The sequence below is a fragment of the Trachurus japonicus genome, chromosome 21 (assembly GCF_045865225.1).
Source record: "Trachurus japonicus isolate A0001 chromosome 21, Traja_1.0".
Taxonomy (NCBI): Eukaryota; Metazoa; Chordata; class Actinopteri; order Carangiformes; family Carangidae; genus Trachurus; species Trachurus japonicus.
The window spans coordinates 20,646,171-20,660,532 of record NC_140927.1 but is presented as its reverse complement, the minus strand read 5'-3'; the positions used below and the strand labels follow the sequence as shown (position 1 = coordinate 20,660,532).

At 44.3% G+C, this 14,362-nt stretch overlaps 1 protein-coding gene across 9 annotated transcripts in view; it reads left to right on the top strand.

The window, feature by feature from the left end:
• dcaf6 (ddb1 and cul4 associated factor 6) overlaps nucleotides 1-14,362 on the top strand; it is a 33,599-nt gene that overhangs the window by 14,738 nt on the left and 4,499 nt on the right. For 2 of the 9 annotated variants that reach the window (XM_085765470.1, XM_085765472.1), the window contains exons 9-15: nucleotides 1,119-1,238; nucleotides 2,627-3,046; nucleotides 4,455-4,652; nucleotides 9,018-9,077; nucleotides 10,339-10,579; nucleotides 12,246-12,352; nucleotides 13,609-13,930. In XM_085765470.1, coding sequence (XP_085621596.1) covers nucleotides 1,119-1,238; nucleotides 2,627-3,046; nucleotides 4,455-4,652; nucleotides 9,018-9,077; nucleotides 10,339-10,579; nucleotides 12,246-12,352; nucleotides 13,609-13,930 — 1,468 coding nt within the window. Of the gene's footprint in view, nucleotides 1-1,118; nucleotides 1,239-2,626; nucleotides 3,047-4,454; nucleotides 4,653-9,017; nucleotides 9,078-10,338; nucleotides 10,580-12,245; nucleotides 12,367-13,608; nucleotides 13,931-14,362 lie in introns of all 9 variants that reach the window. The other 7 variants (XM_085765468.1, XM_085765471.1, XM_085765477.1 and 4 more) reach the window with 5 other exon arrangements.

Genomic DNA, 14,362 nt, shown 5'->3' with positions numbered 1-14,362 from the left:
CACCCCCCCCAGTATTTTATGTTGATGCAAACACTTAAACAAGGACCGACTGTGGCACATCTGAAGGGTTTGTCTCCTAAACGCTAAAACCTGGCGCCCAGACAGAATAAAACCTGAGTGTGTCCTCGTTTTAAATAAACAGCTGCATATTCAAACATCCAGCAGCGACCATGGTCAGAATTTAAGTTCAGTATTGACAGGTCAGTTTCACATCGCCACAAGCTCTTCATCTAAATATCGTTGTGTTTTTAGCTGCTTGAAGTCGTTATATTTCAATATTTTCAGTTTAACAAGACGTTCATAAACTTATAACTCCAAATCTGTTCTCTGACCCACCCCCCCTTAAGAATCAAAGTAGACCTTGCACAACGGTGGTAAATCACTTCTGGAGAGAAAAAACAGTTGAACTGTAACTGTTTCACCTGTTTGTCACTATGACTGATAGATACGGCTCATCTTACCTGTGATGCACTATTAACATTAAAGATGTGATTATATCCACGTCAGATTGCTCTTTGTCTCATCTGCAAAGAGAAAACTGCTGTCCTCCTTGAGTCCCATCAGAGATGTAGAGTAGAATCAATCAATCAACCAATCAATCAATCAAATTTTATTTTTATGGCACTTTTCATACAAGCAAGTGCATATTTGTATTGTTTGAATGCACTGTCAGTTTGCAGCACAGCTATTACTGTCCTGTGGTGGTTGTTTTTTTTTTATGTTCGTGTTGTTGTAATTTTTAAATTCTTTTTAAATCCTTTTGAATGCACCTTGAGTCAGCATGATACGACATTTCGTTTCACTTCCTGCCAGACATCTGGTTGAAATGACAATAAATCTGAAGTCTGATGCTGCAGTTCAGAGTTTTAAGACTGTTATGACTGATAACTAAGAAAAAGAGAAGGAAATATGAAGTAATAAAGCCGCCAGTGGGAAACAATGAAACGAGTTAAATAAGCTGTAGAACAATATGAAATAAAAAACATGAGAAAATCAATAATAAAAGAAAAGATTAAATAAAATACATTAAAAAGATGTGGGTTGTGATTGTGTTACGTGATATTTAACAGTTTGAATAGTTACCAAGGTCTTAACGTGTCTCTCCGTCCGTCTCGCAGGTGAGCAGAGCCCGAACGTCTCTCTGATGCAGAGGATGTCGGACATGTTGTCTCGCTGGTTTGAGGAGGCCAGCGAGGCTCAGGGCAGCAGAGGAGCCCGACCACAGACACGACCCCGAGGTGAGGCCGCAGCTGGGACCGAGATCAGAGACGTGGAAGCAGTAGCCTAGTAGTTTATTCGATCTTGTGCACAAATCGTTACAGTCAGCCATCAATCAACCTTCAATAATGCATTCCTCATTTCAAACTTAATTCATAATTGATACGTAGATTGAAAAAGGTGAAGGCTGAAGGTATTCACTTCATTTCATTTCAGTTAAAGAGCTTCGGAGCTCATTATGGTTTCAATGTGACAGAAAGGAGCAGAAATCTTAAAATCAACAGATGAAGCCACTGGCAAGAAGTCACAGAAAATAAAATTATTATTAATATTGTTAACAGCTTCAAGAGCAAAGCATCCACAGATTGGAACGGTATGGATAGACAGAAGATAGAATGCCTTTATTGATACGGAGTCGTTTTCTAGGTAAATTCATGCAAAACCGCTGATGCGCGTTCCCGTTGGGGGCAGTTTTTCATCAAGCAGTCTCTGCATTTACCTCGAAAACAACTCTGTCTGGTAACGTTGTGTTATTATCTCATAGCGTGGTGAATGTGCAGGTCACAACTTGTCCACCAGAGCGTTGTGGAGTTGTTGGATTGTGTATTTGATGAGTTTGATGAGGGAAACCAAGAAATCCCATAATGAGCCTCTGTAGTGTAGCTCTGAGCAGCTCACGACTCTGCTCCGCCGTTCTAAAAACAGTTTGCACCGGCAATTAAAGCAGAAGTAAGTGGTCCGGTCGTTTTCGCTAATGCTGCGTTCCAGGCAGGCTTTTGAAATTGTAAATTACAGCTTCAAGTCACAACTAACGACTTTGTAGCGTTTCAGGCAACCCACTCGTGTTTTTCCGACCTGTTTTACCGGTGAAAGTCACTATAACGGCCACTCGTAACTTCCGACCGGTGAACTCGTACCAGATCGAACTGGTACGACTTCACGGTCGGAAAAATACGAGTTTCCTTGAACGCACCATAACAGTCCTCGTCGCTACGTCGCCACATTCACGGCGTCCCTTGGCTGCACACACAGCCCTGCATGCCGTTCTCTCTCCTCATTGGATAAAAACTGTAGGATACGATAAATGTTTTCTCCTCGGCTCAGAGCAGAGCAGAGTGACTGACAGACCCGTGTTTCAGACCAAACACTCTATAGAAGTGATTGCTGTCGGAAGATATAACTATTTAAGACTTATATTAACACAAATATATCACTTACTTCTGCTTTAAAGGTGTCAAACCTACTGCTATGACTATAGGGATTATGGCAATGGGCCAATTTGCCAAAATGTTGAACTATCCCTTTAAAAAAACAAACATTTGAACGAGAGGAAAATAGAATAATTGATCAGTGGCTTCATTAACAGACGTTTTTACATTTTAACACCTGTTCCTGCTCCTCCCCTCAGGAACCGCCGTCCGTCCAGAGGGCCCCGCCCCCGCCCCCTCCCCCTCTCCCGCCGCCGCCGCCGCCGCCGGAGCCTCCAGTCAGGAGTCCGGCGCTCCTGAGAGGCCGGCCGCCGCCGCCGCGGGAGAGGGGGCCGACGCTCCAGAGGTACCCGCTGCCGCCGCCGCCGCCGCCGCCCCCGTGCCTAAATCCGCCTCCTCTTCCTCCTCAGGATCTTCATCCACAGTCTCGGCGCCTCCTCCTTCCAGCTCCTCGTCGGCGGAGAGCTCGGCCCCTCCTTCCTCCTCGGCCCCCCCCACCCCCTCCCCCTCCCCGGACTCGGAGCAGAGGAGTCAGGCCGAGACCGCCACCACGACGACAACGACCGGGACCCCGACGACGACGTCCACGTCCACGCCCACCTCAGACCCGGCGCTCTCAGGTAGAAAGACGTCACATCAACAATCTTCTTCTTCCTCCCGGTTCAGTTCAGTGTCGACGGGTCGATGTGTGAGTGTGTTTGTCGGAGCCGCTCCACTCAGGCAGCCGCCGCTCTTCACCCTGTTCTCCTCCAGCATCCTGTTCTCCTCCAGCATCCTGTTCTCCTCCAGCATCCTGTTCTCCTTCAGCACCCTGTTCTCCTCCAGCATCCTGTTCTCCTCCAGCATCCTGTTCTCCTTCAGCACCCTGTTCTCCTCCAGCATCCTGTTCTCCTCCAGCATCCTGTTCTCCTCCTCCTCCTCCTCCTCCTCCTTTTCTTTTCTTTTCTTTATTAGGATCCCCATTAGCACCTGCAGCAGCATCGGCTATTCTTCCTGGGGTCCTCCTCTTCCTCCTCCTCCTCCTCCTCCTCCTCCACCTCCTCCTCCTCTTCCTCCTCCTCCTGCTCCTCCTCCTCCTCCTCCTCCTCCTGGCCTGACTCTCTGCTCTCCTCCTCCTCTTCCTCCTCCTCCTCTTCCTCCTCCTCCTCCTCTTCCTGCTCCTCCTGGCCTGACTCTCTGCTCTCCTCATTATCTTCCACCGTTTAGTCTTTCTAATCTTTTGCATTCACTCTCCCTCTCCCCTCCTCCTCCTCCTCTTCCTCTTCCTCTTCCTCTTCCTCCTCCTCCTCCTCCTCCTCCTCCTCCTCCTCCTCCTCCTCCTCTTCCTGCTCCTCCTCCTCCTCCTTCTCTTCCCCCTCCTCCTCCTCCTCTTCCTCCTCCTCTTCCTGCTCCTCCTCCTCCTTCTCTTCCCCCTCCTCCTCCTCCTCCTCCTCCTCTTCCTCCTCCTCCTCCTCCTCCTCCTCCTCCTCCTCCTCCTTCTCTTCCCCCTCCTCCTCCTCCTCTTCCTGCTCCTCCTGGCCTGCCTCTCTGCTCTCCTCATTATCTTCCACCGTTCAGTCTTTCTAATCTTTTGCATTCACTCTCCCTCTCCCCCCTCTCCTCCTCCTCCTCCTCCTCCTCTTCCTCCTCCTCCTCCTGCTCCTCCTCTTCCTTCTCTTCCCCCTCCTCCTCCTCCTCCTCCTCCTCCTCCTTCTCTTCCCCCTCCTCCTCCTCCTCCTCCTCTTCCTCCTCCTCCCCCTCCTCCTCCTCCTCTTCCTCCTCCTCTCCTCCTCCTCCTCCTCCTCTCCTCCTCCTCCTCCTCTTCCTCCTCCTCTTCTTCCTCCTCTTCTCCTCTTCCTCCTCCTCCTCCTCCTCCTCCTCCTCCTCCTCTTCCCCTCCTCCTCCTCCTCCTCTTCCCCCTCCTCCTCCTCTTCCTCCTCCTCTTCCTGCTCCTCCTGGCCTGCCTCTCTGCTCTCCTCATTATCTTCCACCGTTCAGTCTTTCTAATCTTCTGCATCCCTCTCTCCCTCTCTCCCTCCTCCCTGTCAGAGTACGGTCCTCACCGGCTGCCCATAAGTTTAGTCTGTAGGCGTTTGCAGCGGTTGCTCCGGCTGGCCGACCCCCCAGGACAGGGTCCGCGACCGGCCCGCCCCTCTACCTCCGCGGCCCCCGAGAGACAGTCACAGAGAGCCGCTCCCTCTGCTGCTGCCGCTGCTGCTGGTGCTGCCGAGACTCAACCCCATACAGGTTACCCTCCCCTTCCGAGCTCCCCTCCCCCTCCCCCCGCCCGCAGCAACCCTCCATAGAGTGCCGAAGCGGAAGCAGGAAGTAACGGCGCCATGGGACCTCAATTCGAAAAAAGTCTCCATACAAATGAACAGGAGTCCAAGTTTTATTTCGTGATCCGTTTGAATTGTGCCATGAGAAAAAAATATGTCCTCTACCTGTTTAACCCTAACGTTGGGTGATTTTCACCCATGAAATTATTGTTTCATAATTTTCATTATGTTGCTGTTGTCTGAGTTTCATGGGTCCCTGGGTAGCTTCATACTGCTCACTGACGTCATTGAAGGTAGGCATGTTACCCTGCTCCCATCCCTAGTTTTTTCAGCAGGCACATGTTCGGGTGGATTTCACCCGACGTTAGTGTTTATGTATCTAAATCTGGCGACCATTTCTGGTGATGCTGAAAATTTTTCTTTTTTCTTTTTACTCCACCAAATAAGGCTCAAATGTCCCACAAATGGGTGGTCTGAAGGACAAAGTCCCAGCTCCATTAGTTTGTTTTTAAAGGAAGTTTTTGTTAAAAAAACAAAAAAAATCACAAATTTTGGACATTTTTTTATAGGGTCACCATGATACCTTTTTTTCATTTTGTGAAACATTGTATAGTGGAAAATTAAGGAAGTGTACTTCAATTTGCCATGTATTGTTGTATTTTAATATACTTTGGTGAGAAATATATTTTTATGGGTATATTATATCGGGTAAAAAATACCCGGCGTTAGTGATGATGTTACTTTTTGTAACGTTAGTGTTCTAGGGTTAAAACATCACGTTTCATGCCGAGAAATCAGCAGTTTATTGTAAAACGGCAACAGAAGAATGTATTTTGTGTGACGTCGCTCTACGGACTACAGATCTGACACGGGAAAGGGCGGCACCTGGTGTGTGACGTCACCTTATTTTATTTTACAATAGGTTTACAACAAACTGCTGATTTCTCAGGATGAAACTTGATGTTTTAAACAGGTAGAGGTCATATTTTTTTCTCATGGCACACTTCAAACGGATCACGAAATAAAACTTGGACTCCCGTTCATTTGTATGGAGACTTTTTTCGAATTGAGGACCCATGGCGCCGTTACTTCCTGCTTCCGCTTCGGCACTCTATGGGCCCCTCCCCTTCCCCTTCCCCTTGCCCTTCCCCTTCCCGTTCCCCTTCCCCTTCCCCTTCCTCTCCTGCCATCCAATAGTGTAAAGCTGCAGTACCGGAGGCAACAGTTCTAGGACCGTAGTTTCAGGACCGCAGTTTTAGGACCGTTCGATTTACGTCACAGCGCCCCCAACGTTCGGAAGTTGCTGCGTTACTATGGAAATGGTCACCGCTCCGGAGGCGATTATTTGAAATTTATATTCCAAGTTCACATTTTGAGTTTGAGTGGTTAGGTTTAGGTGGGCGTAACGGCAATCTCCACTTGGTAGGAAGCCTGTTCGATTTTGCCCAAAAATAAAATCTCGATTTTCTTCTCTGAAAAATCGATTTCCGATTACGATTACGATATTTTTGTTAAATGACAAACTATTTTGTGTGCTGTTTGTGTCTTTTTAAATGGACCTAATGGACCGTGAGAGCTGTAACTGTGTAGTGGAAAAGGGCCGTTGGTCTTTTTGGCAACGAAATCCTCACCGGTCTCAGCAAAATGCCGACATGCTTGTTTACAGTGTGTGGGGATGAGCAGTGGGAGAGCGTGATGGGAGGAAGGAGGCGGCAGTCATTACGATAATTCAGCGCAGCCCAGATTCATGAACGGGGGCTTACCGTAATTACCCTAGTTAGAGTAAAAAAATTGATTTTTACGATTTCAAAAAATCGATTTTTTAAATCAATTAATCAAACAGCCCTAATATAAACAAACGTGTATATATCTATGGTAGGAAGCGCTGTGATGTAAAAACTGCGGTCCTGAAACTGCGGTCCTAGAACGGTTACTCCGGTACTGCAGCTTCACCCTACTCCTGCCATCTCCCCCCTCCCCCTGTATGTTGGCAAAGCGGACGTGTCTGTGTGTAGAGAGACAGCCAGGCTCCAGAGAGACCCGGTCTCGCCACAACTGACCACTAATCCCACCGTGATGATCCTCTTTCCATTTTTCCAATGATGCACCTTGTACTTATTAACCTCTGTAGCCGCCGCCGCCACCATCGCTGCTGCTGCTGCTGCTGCTGCTGCTGTTGCCGATTGTGTCGCCTCTCGGCCCCCTCACTCACTAACGCTCTCACTCCATCACTCCACTCGTTTGCTTGAGTTTTCACCCGCAAACTCTCCCGTGCAGGAGTGGCACCGGCCGACGAGTGTGAAGCTCTGCTTGGGCGTCCGCCATGTGCTCCGTGTGGTTGTATGTTCACCCATGTTTTGACGATGCACTCGGATTCACTCGCTATTAACTAGTGACTCCGGTCTCACTTCAAACCTGAGACTCAGAACCAAAAGCCCTTTTCAGACGTGAAACACAGATTTTTTTTTTTTTCTTCACCCGTCTGTTAAAGCGATGGCTTTTTAATCATGAGATTATTCACACATCAGCTGCATCACGGATGGTTTTTAAAATTTCATGCTGCAGCTGGAGCCTAAATTAATGAGTTGTGAGCTTCTCAAAGTGAATCCATTTCACTTCAGCAGAGAGCAAATACAGTCAGTGTTTTCTACTATCCGACAGTGCACAACGGTGGCCCAGAAGGACCAAATCATTACAAGACTCACAACACAAATACATAGATAGGTCACACTTATGTCTTCATACATTTGTTTGGTGGGTTTTGTAATATGTTGACATGTATCAGTCAAAAGTTTGGACACAGCTTCTCATACAATGGTCTTTCTTTTTCTTTATTACTTTCTACATTGTAGATTCATACTGAAGACATTAAAACTATGAAGGAACACATATGGAGTTATAGTAAACAGAAAAGTGTTAATTAAAACAAAAGTGTTTGATTGATTGATAGATAGATAGATAGATAGATAGATAGATAGATAGATAGATAGATAGATAGATAGATAGATAGATAGATAGATAGTACTTAATCTCATCTGACCTAAACCCAACTGAGATGGTTTGGGACGAGTTGGACCACACAGTGAAGACAAAACAGCCAACAAGTGCCAATATTCTGCTTTTTTTAAACACTTTTTTGTTTACTACACAATTTCATATGTTTTCCTCCATAGTTTTGATGCCTTCAGTTTGAATCTACAATATAGAAGGTAATAAAAATAAAGAAAAAACACTGAATGAGAAGGTGTGTCCAAACTTTTGACTGGTAGTGTATCTTCTTCTGGGCCACTGTACCATATCCATGTATAGTTTGCCTCAATTGAAATAAAAAATTAAAAAATACATACTGTACAGAGTGCAGAGTTGAGGATTCATGTGGTTGCATGTGCAGCACACAGGGAAACAAACAACCTGCTATATGATCTGACATGTAAAGAGTGACTCATAGACAAGTGTTTCCTGCTTTTTAAGATGATTATTAAGTGATTCATTTATTCCAGTGCCAGGTAGAAGATAGTCAGTCTCTTTCTCTCTCTCAGTGTTTCACCGTGTGCTGCTGCCGCTGCCGCTGCCCGACTGTGAACAGCACAACATTTAGTTCAGACTTGTGAAATGTCACCAGGCTCCACGTTAACGTACAGTATTAGGACTCGAGATCTAAGTGTGAACTCGTGTGAGCGGGCGTTGCGTCTGAAAGGGGCTTTGTTCTTTACTGGACACATTGTTTATAACTTTAACTATCTGACACACGCTGGTGATGATTCCTTCTAAGAATAAGCAGCCATAGCTTGAAGGTGTTTAAATTTATATCAAAGGAAGAGTAAAGTGTATTTTCTCATTTGAAATTATGCAGAGAGAATTTTATTTTAGCGTTAGTACATATTTACTTTATTTATATTTGTGTTATTGTATGAATCAGTCTCGATGGTTGTGATTTCCCAGTTTATGTAACACACACCGTCCATAGGTTGAGTATAGTACATCTGTAGAGAGCATGTGTGAACTTGTCATTTTATTTCTGTTCAGACTCATGAATCTCTGATTCTCATTTTACATCTAAAAGCTGAAGCTGCACCAACAGTATGTGAAATGATCCTGCCTGATATCAGATGAAGCTTTTATTTTTATTTTTATTTGGCTGGTTTTTTACAGCTCCTCCTGCTTGGCCTTGGATGTTTGGGTTTTATTTTTTTATTTCTTCTTTCTTTTTTCTTTTTTTTTACATTTATTTTTTTGGACGTTGGAAGTTTTTAACCCTTGTGCGTCTTGACTGTTTGAGCCCCCAGGTTTGACCTCTGTGTCCAATGTTTAGTCGGTCTCGTTTGTGTTCCAGATTCCCCCTCGTCTGTGGTAAACAAACAGCTGGGATCCATGACTCTCGATGAACAGCAGGGTGCGTCCTCCCCCTCCCCCCCTCCCTCCCTCGCCCCCCACCACCCTGCTACTCGCTGTGTCTCCTTCACCCTCCTCACTCAGAGACACAGACGCTTATTTCCTAATCTCAACCCTCTCTTCTTCAGTCTGCCCCCCCCTCCCCCCCCTTTTCTCTTCATACTTCTGTCTGTGTATCCACCGCTTCACTTTCCCGTCATCCTCCCACTCGTTCGTCAAAGCGCTGATGATATAAATTACAGAGAAATGAATCTGAGCTGTGAAATCACATTCTTTCTTTCTTTTTGTCAACATTCATCTGGAGATACTGTGATATTATCTGAATATTGGCAAATTCACATTGAGTTGACTTTACAATAAGTCACTGTAATAGTTAGTTAGTTTATCCAAATTAACAAATAAACAAGATGCATAGTTCCAGTTTTTCTTGCCCTGGTTCTGAGTAGAGCTGTAACTATTAATCATCAATCATTGATTAATCCGACAATTTGTTTTTCAATGCATCAGTTGTTTGGCCCATAAAACGTCAGACAATAGTTTTAAACATTAAAAATATATGTACAATTGTTTTTTATTCAGCACTGATACTGATACTCACTGATAATTGTAAAAAAAAACAAAAAAACAACAACAATTAGCTACTTTAAAATAGTTAATTTTCCATCTATTGGCTCATTTATTGCAGATCTACACCTGGAATGCAGTAAATATATTTCTTTTCACATCAGTAGGACAAGGCTGAATATATTTTTTTCCTCTACAAAGCAACTCAACATGTGATCAGAAATATCACCTGTTCAGATGTCACCAGTTTTCATTGGGAACTAATTTCTTTTTAAGTTAAATAACATCTCTAACAACTAAGCCAGGTTGATTTATTTCTTTGACAGGACTGTTGTAACGATCCTGTCAAAGACTGTTGTGTGTGTGTGTGTACGTTGTGTATCGGTCCTTCAGAGGGCTGCCATCTGAGCATCTTGTGTCTCCGTTGTGTTTCTGTCTTGTTGCTGTGGCTGCGTGTTTCAGTGTGTTTCAGTGTGTTCACCTCTGTCTGCTCTGGTAAAGTCCGCTGCATGTTCCCCTCTCTGATCTGTGCTGTTAATCAATGGGAAGTGATGCAACGGACAAGTTGCACATTTCCGCTGCGCTTATAAAAGCTAATGGATATATATATTTTTAATTAAATTGAATTAGTCAAACAGACAGATGTTAATAACAACTCGTTGTCGTTTGTTTGTCTGTGTCGTCCTCTCCGCTCTCAGGAGGAGCAGAAGCTGCAGGTTCACCCCCCGAAGAACCTGTATCTGCCCCGGCCACCAACAGCACTTCTACCCCCACCCCCACCACCACCACCACCTCCTCCTCCTCTTCTTCCTCCTCCTCCTCTTCCTCCACCATGGCCGGCACCAGTCGACCCAGCGGCGCCGAGCCGGTCCTCAGCCTCCACTACAGCTCGGAGGGAACCACCACCAGCACCATCAAGCTGGACTTCACTGATGAATGGTGAGTGGGGAAAAGTAAATAATATCTGAAATCACTGTGAGGGTCCGTTTTTAATCTTCCATCTTTAAAGGAATTCAAGATACTGTACTCTTGTTCTTCCTTATCTGACCTATTGTGCCGAAGTTTGGGGTAACACATATAAAAGCACCTTACACACGATATGTGTCATGCAGAAGCGTGCAATAAGAATAGTGCATAATGTGGGGTACCATGAACATACCAGTGTATTGTTTTTAAAATCAAGAGCATTGAAATTTAGAGATCTAGTGGACTGCAAAACTGCACAATTTTTGTATAAAGCAAAGCACAATCTACTTCCAGGAAAAATCCAAAAAATGTTTGGGGAAAGAGAGGGAGGGTACAACCTAAGAGGGAGAGGGAAGTTAAAGCAACCTTTTGCTCGTACCACGTTGAAAAGTATGTGCATATCTGTCTGTGGAGTGAAACTTTGGAATAGCTTACCAGAAGATATTAAAGATAGTAAAAATGTTGCCCATTTAAAAACAATGTTTAAAAATAATATTTTTGAAAAGTACAGAAGTGAAAATGTTGAGAGCAACAAAGGGAAATAATTAACTTAATTTTGCAACAAACATGAAGTTTTCTTGTTTGTTTGATTCGGACTGTTTTTTAGCGTATAGGATTGATATGGGATTTGTAATGTAACCTAGGAAATTTAGACCTGTTTTGTTTTTGAGTTGTGAAGGTTTGTGGATATAGGATGGTCGGTGGGGGGACGTACTCTGTAGGTATATGTATGTACGTGTGTGGGGTGTATGTATATGCGCCATTCCGATCAGACTGCTTATGGTTTTTTATAATGAAATGAGAAATGAGGGTGCGGCAGCTATAAGCTTTGCTTCAGCCGCAACCCTTTTCGACCAGCTGTATAGTATTTGTTACTACCTTGAATTTGTTTTGTTGAAATTTTTATGCTGTGATCGAAATAAACACTCATTCATTCATTCATTCATTCATTCATCCATTCAAGATGTTGATTATTTTGATGGACATTTATTAATTTAGATTTAGAGAATCAACAATATGTGCGATATCAACTTGTTATGAATGGATAATCTAGAGGCAACCTGATACCATATCCAAGTCCAATCAGTTTCAACAAACCAAATGACACATCATATTAAAGCCCCTGTACGGAGCTTTTAACTGGATACGCAAAAGTCTCTGGTTTCTGTTGATGTGTCTCTGTTACCTACAACAGCAAATGAGCCCATCAGTGTGAAGATACACTGGCATGGTCGGGTCGGACCACTGACGCTGCAGATAGCTGCTAAAAAAAAAAAAAAAGTTTTTAAAGCAAGTCCCGTCTTTCCAAAACAAATCTACACGCACCGACCAGACAGTGGGAAATGCAGTCTTCATTCCGCCGCTTTCGTCCACAGGGGCCGCCAAAATCAACACTAAATGAAAAGTCTGTACAGGGGCTTTAAATACACAGTCCCAAAAACACAGTTAGACGGCCTTCTTCTTGTTTAGTGCATTTTGTTACACAGGAAGTAGTAATTCAGAGTGACGACTGTTTCTCACTGAGGAACTTGTCAGATTTTGTTCTATATCTTGGGAACAAATGATGTAAAACACAAAGTCAAAAGGTTTGAGGGTGTTGATGATGGACACAGTCTGTGTTTGTTTCTTTCCTCCACAGGAGCAGCACATCCAGCTCTATGGGCAGTGGAGCTCCCAAAGCGTCTGAGGCTGTGGCCACTCAGAGCAGAGAGAGTCTGTTGACGGAGAGCTCAGCGTCAGAGCAAGGTGCTGTACATTTAGTTTTTTCAATTTTCTTCTCTTTAAAGAAACTTGTTTTTTCTGTGCTCAAACTCCAACACACTGTAAAAAGCCAAATCCTGATCCCGAGTAAAGATAAAAACAAAGTAAGAATATGTGAATCAGTTAAAAGAAAAGTTGGATGGAATGATTTTGATTTTGATATTTATAAGAGTTTTCCTTATTCAAGCAGGATGAGAAAATTAATAATGTTGAGTTTACTTCAAAAATACAACATTTTTTATTAGAAAATTTACAACATGAAATTTTACCCTGAAAAATCAGGACTAAGAAAATGATTATTGGAAAACATTTTTCATTATTTATACAGTACAGTTTATTAATTATCTATATTGCTACATGCTGTAAGAAAAGTAAATAAATAAAAATAAATTAAAGGTTAATTAATACAAGTATAACTTTCAAATACGTATTTGAAAGAATCCACCCATCTATACTTTTAGTTTTCATGGTTTTCTTCACTTGTTTTTTCTGTGCTCAAACCATAACACAACCAAATACAAATTATTTGTGTCATACAATTTATTCATTATCTAAATTGCTACATGCTATAAGAAAAATAAATAAATAAGAAAGTAAATTAATGAAATTATTAACTTTATATTTGAAAGTTATATTATTTTACAACAAACACAAACCAACCAACAGCCGAGCACACAGTGATGGATTTAAACACATTACAAACATTATTAAAGCAGAAGTAAGCGATATTTTTGTGTTAATATAAGTCTTAAATAGTTATATCTTCCAACAGCAATCACTTACATAGAGTGTTTGGACCGAAACACGGGTCTGTCAGTCACTCTGCTCTGCTCTGAGCCGAGGAGAAAACATTTATCGTATCCTACAGTTTTTATCCAATGAGGAGAGAGAACGGCATGCAGGGCTGTGTGTGCAGCCAAGGAACACCGTGAATGTGGCGACGTAGCGACGAGGACTGTTATGGTGCGTTCAAGGAAACTCGTATTTTTCCGACCGTGAAGTCATACCAGTTCGATCTGGTACGAGTTCACCGGTCGGAAGTTACGAGTGGCCGTTATAGTGACTTTCACCGGTAAAACACGTCGGAAAAACACGAGTGGGTTGCCTGAAACGCTACAAAGTCGTAAGTTGTGACTTGAAGCTGTAATTTACGATTTCAAAAGCCTGCCTGGAACGCAGCATTAGCGAAAACGACCGGATCGCTTACTTCTGCTTTAAGTGTTGATGCGTTTTCCCTTCAGGTCCCTCAGAGTCGAAGCAGCACAGTTCGCCGGCCGCCTCCACAGAGCCGCCGTGTGACGCCTCCTGCAGCTCGGCGGCCGCGGCCCCGGCAGCGGGCGCGTCCGGGGGCGGCGGTCAGCCGGAGGGGACGGACGCGGACACGTCGGGTGGCTGCAGGAGAGCGGAGCCCGCGGGGGAGGAGGGCCACTGCGGGAGAGGCCCCCTGTCCCAGGAGTGGGAGGGGCAGAGTCAGCCTGCTGCCCGCGGCAACCAGGACTCTGACGACAGCGACGACGACCCCATCCTCATCCCGTCAGCGAGGCTCAGAGGACAGGGACAGAGGTACGTTAGAGGACATGAGAGAACACCTTCATGTGTTTATTAGCTCTCACTTTTAAAGGGATAGTTCAACATTTTGACAAATTCGCCTATTGCCATAATCCCTATAGTCATAGCAGTAGGTTCATCACCTTTAATTATCGGTGCATGTTGTTTTGAGATCAGCGGGGCAGAGACGTGAGCTGTTTAGCAAACACAATGGAGGCGAATGGTACAGGTTCCCCCGTCCCTCATCAAACTCATCAAATAGACAATCCAACAACTCCAAAACGCTCTCGTGGAGAAGTTGTGACCTGCACATTCACCACGCTGATAATCATGTATAATTATGTAATATTACGACACACAAAGCAAATACTCTGAACTACTTGTGCTTTTGAAATCACTCTGCCCAGCAGCCGTGTCTGGATGTAGTTTGTCAGGCTGCATTTGAAA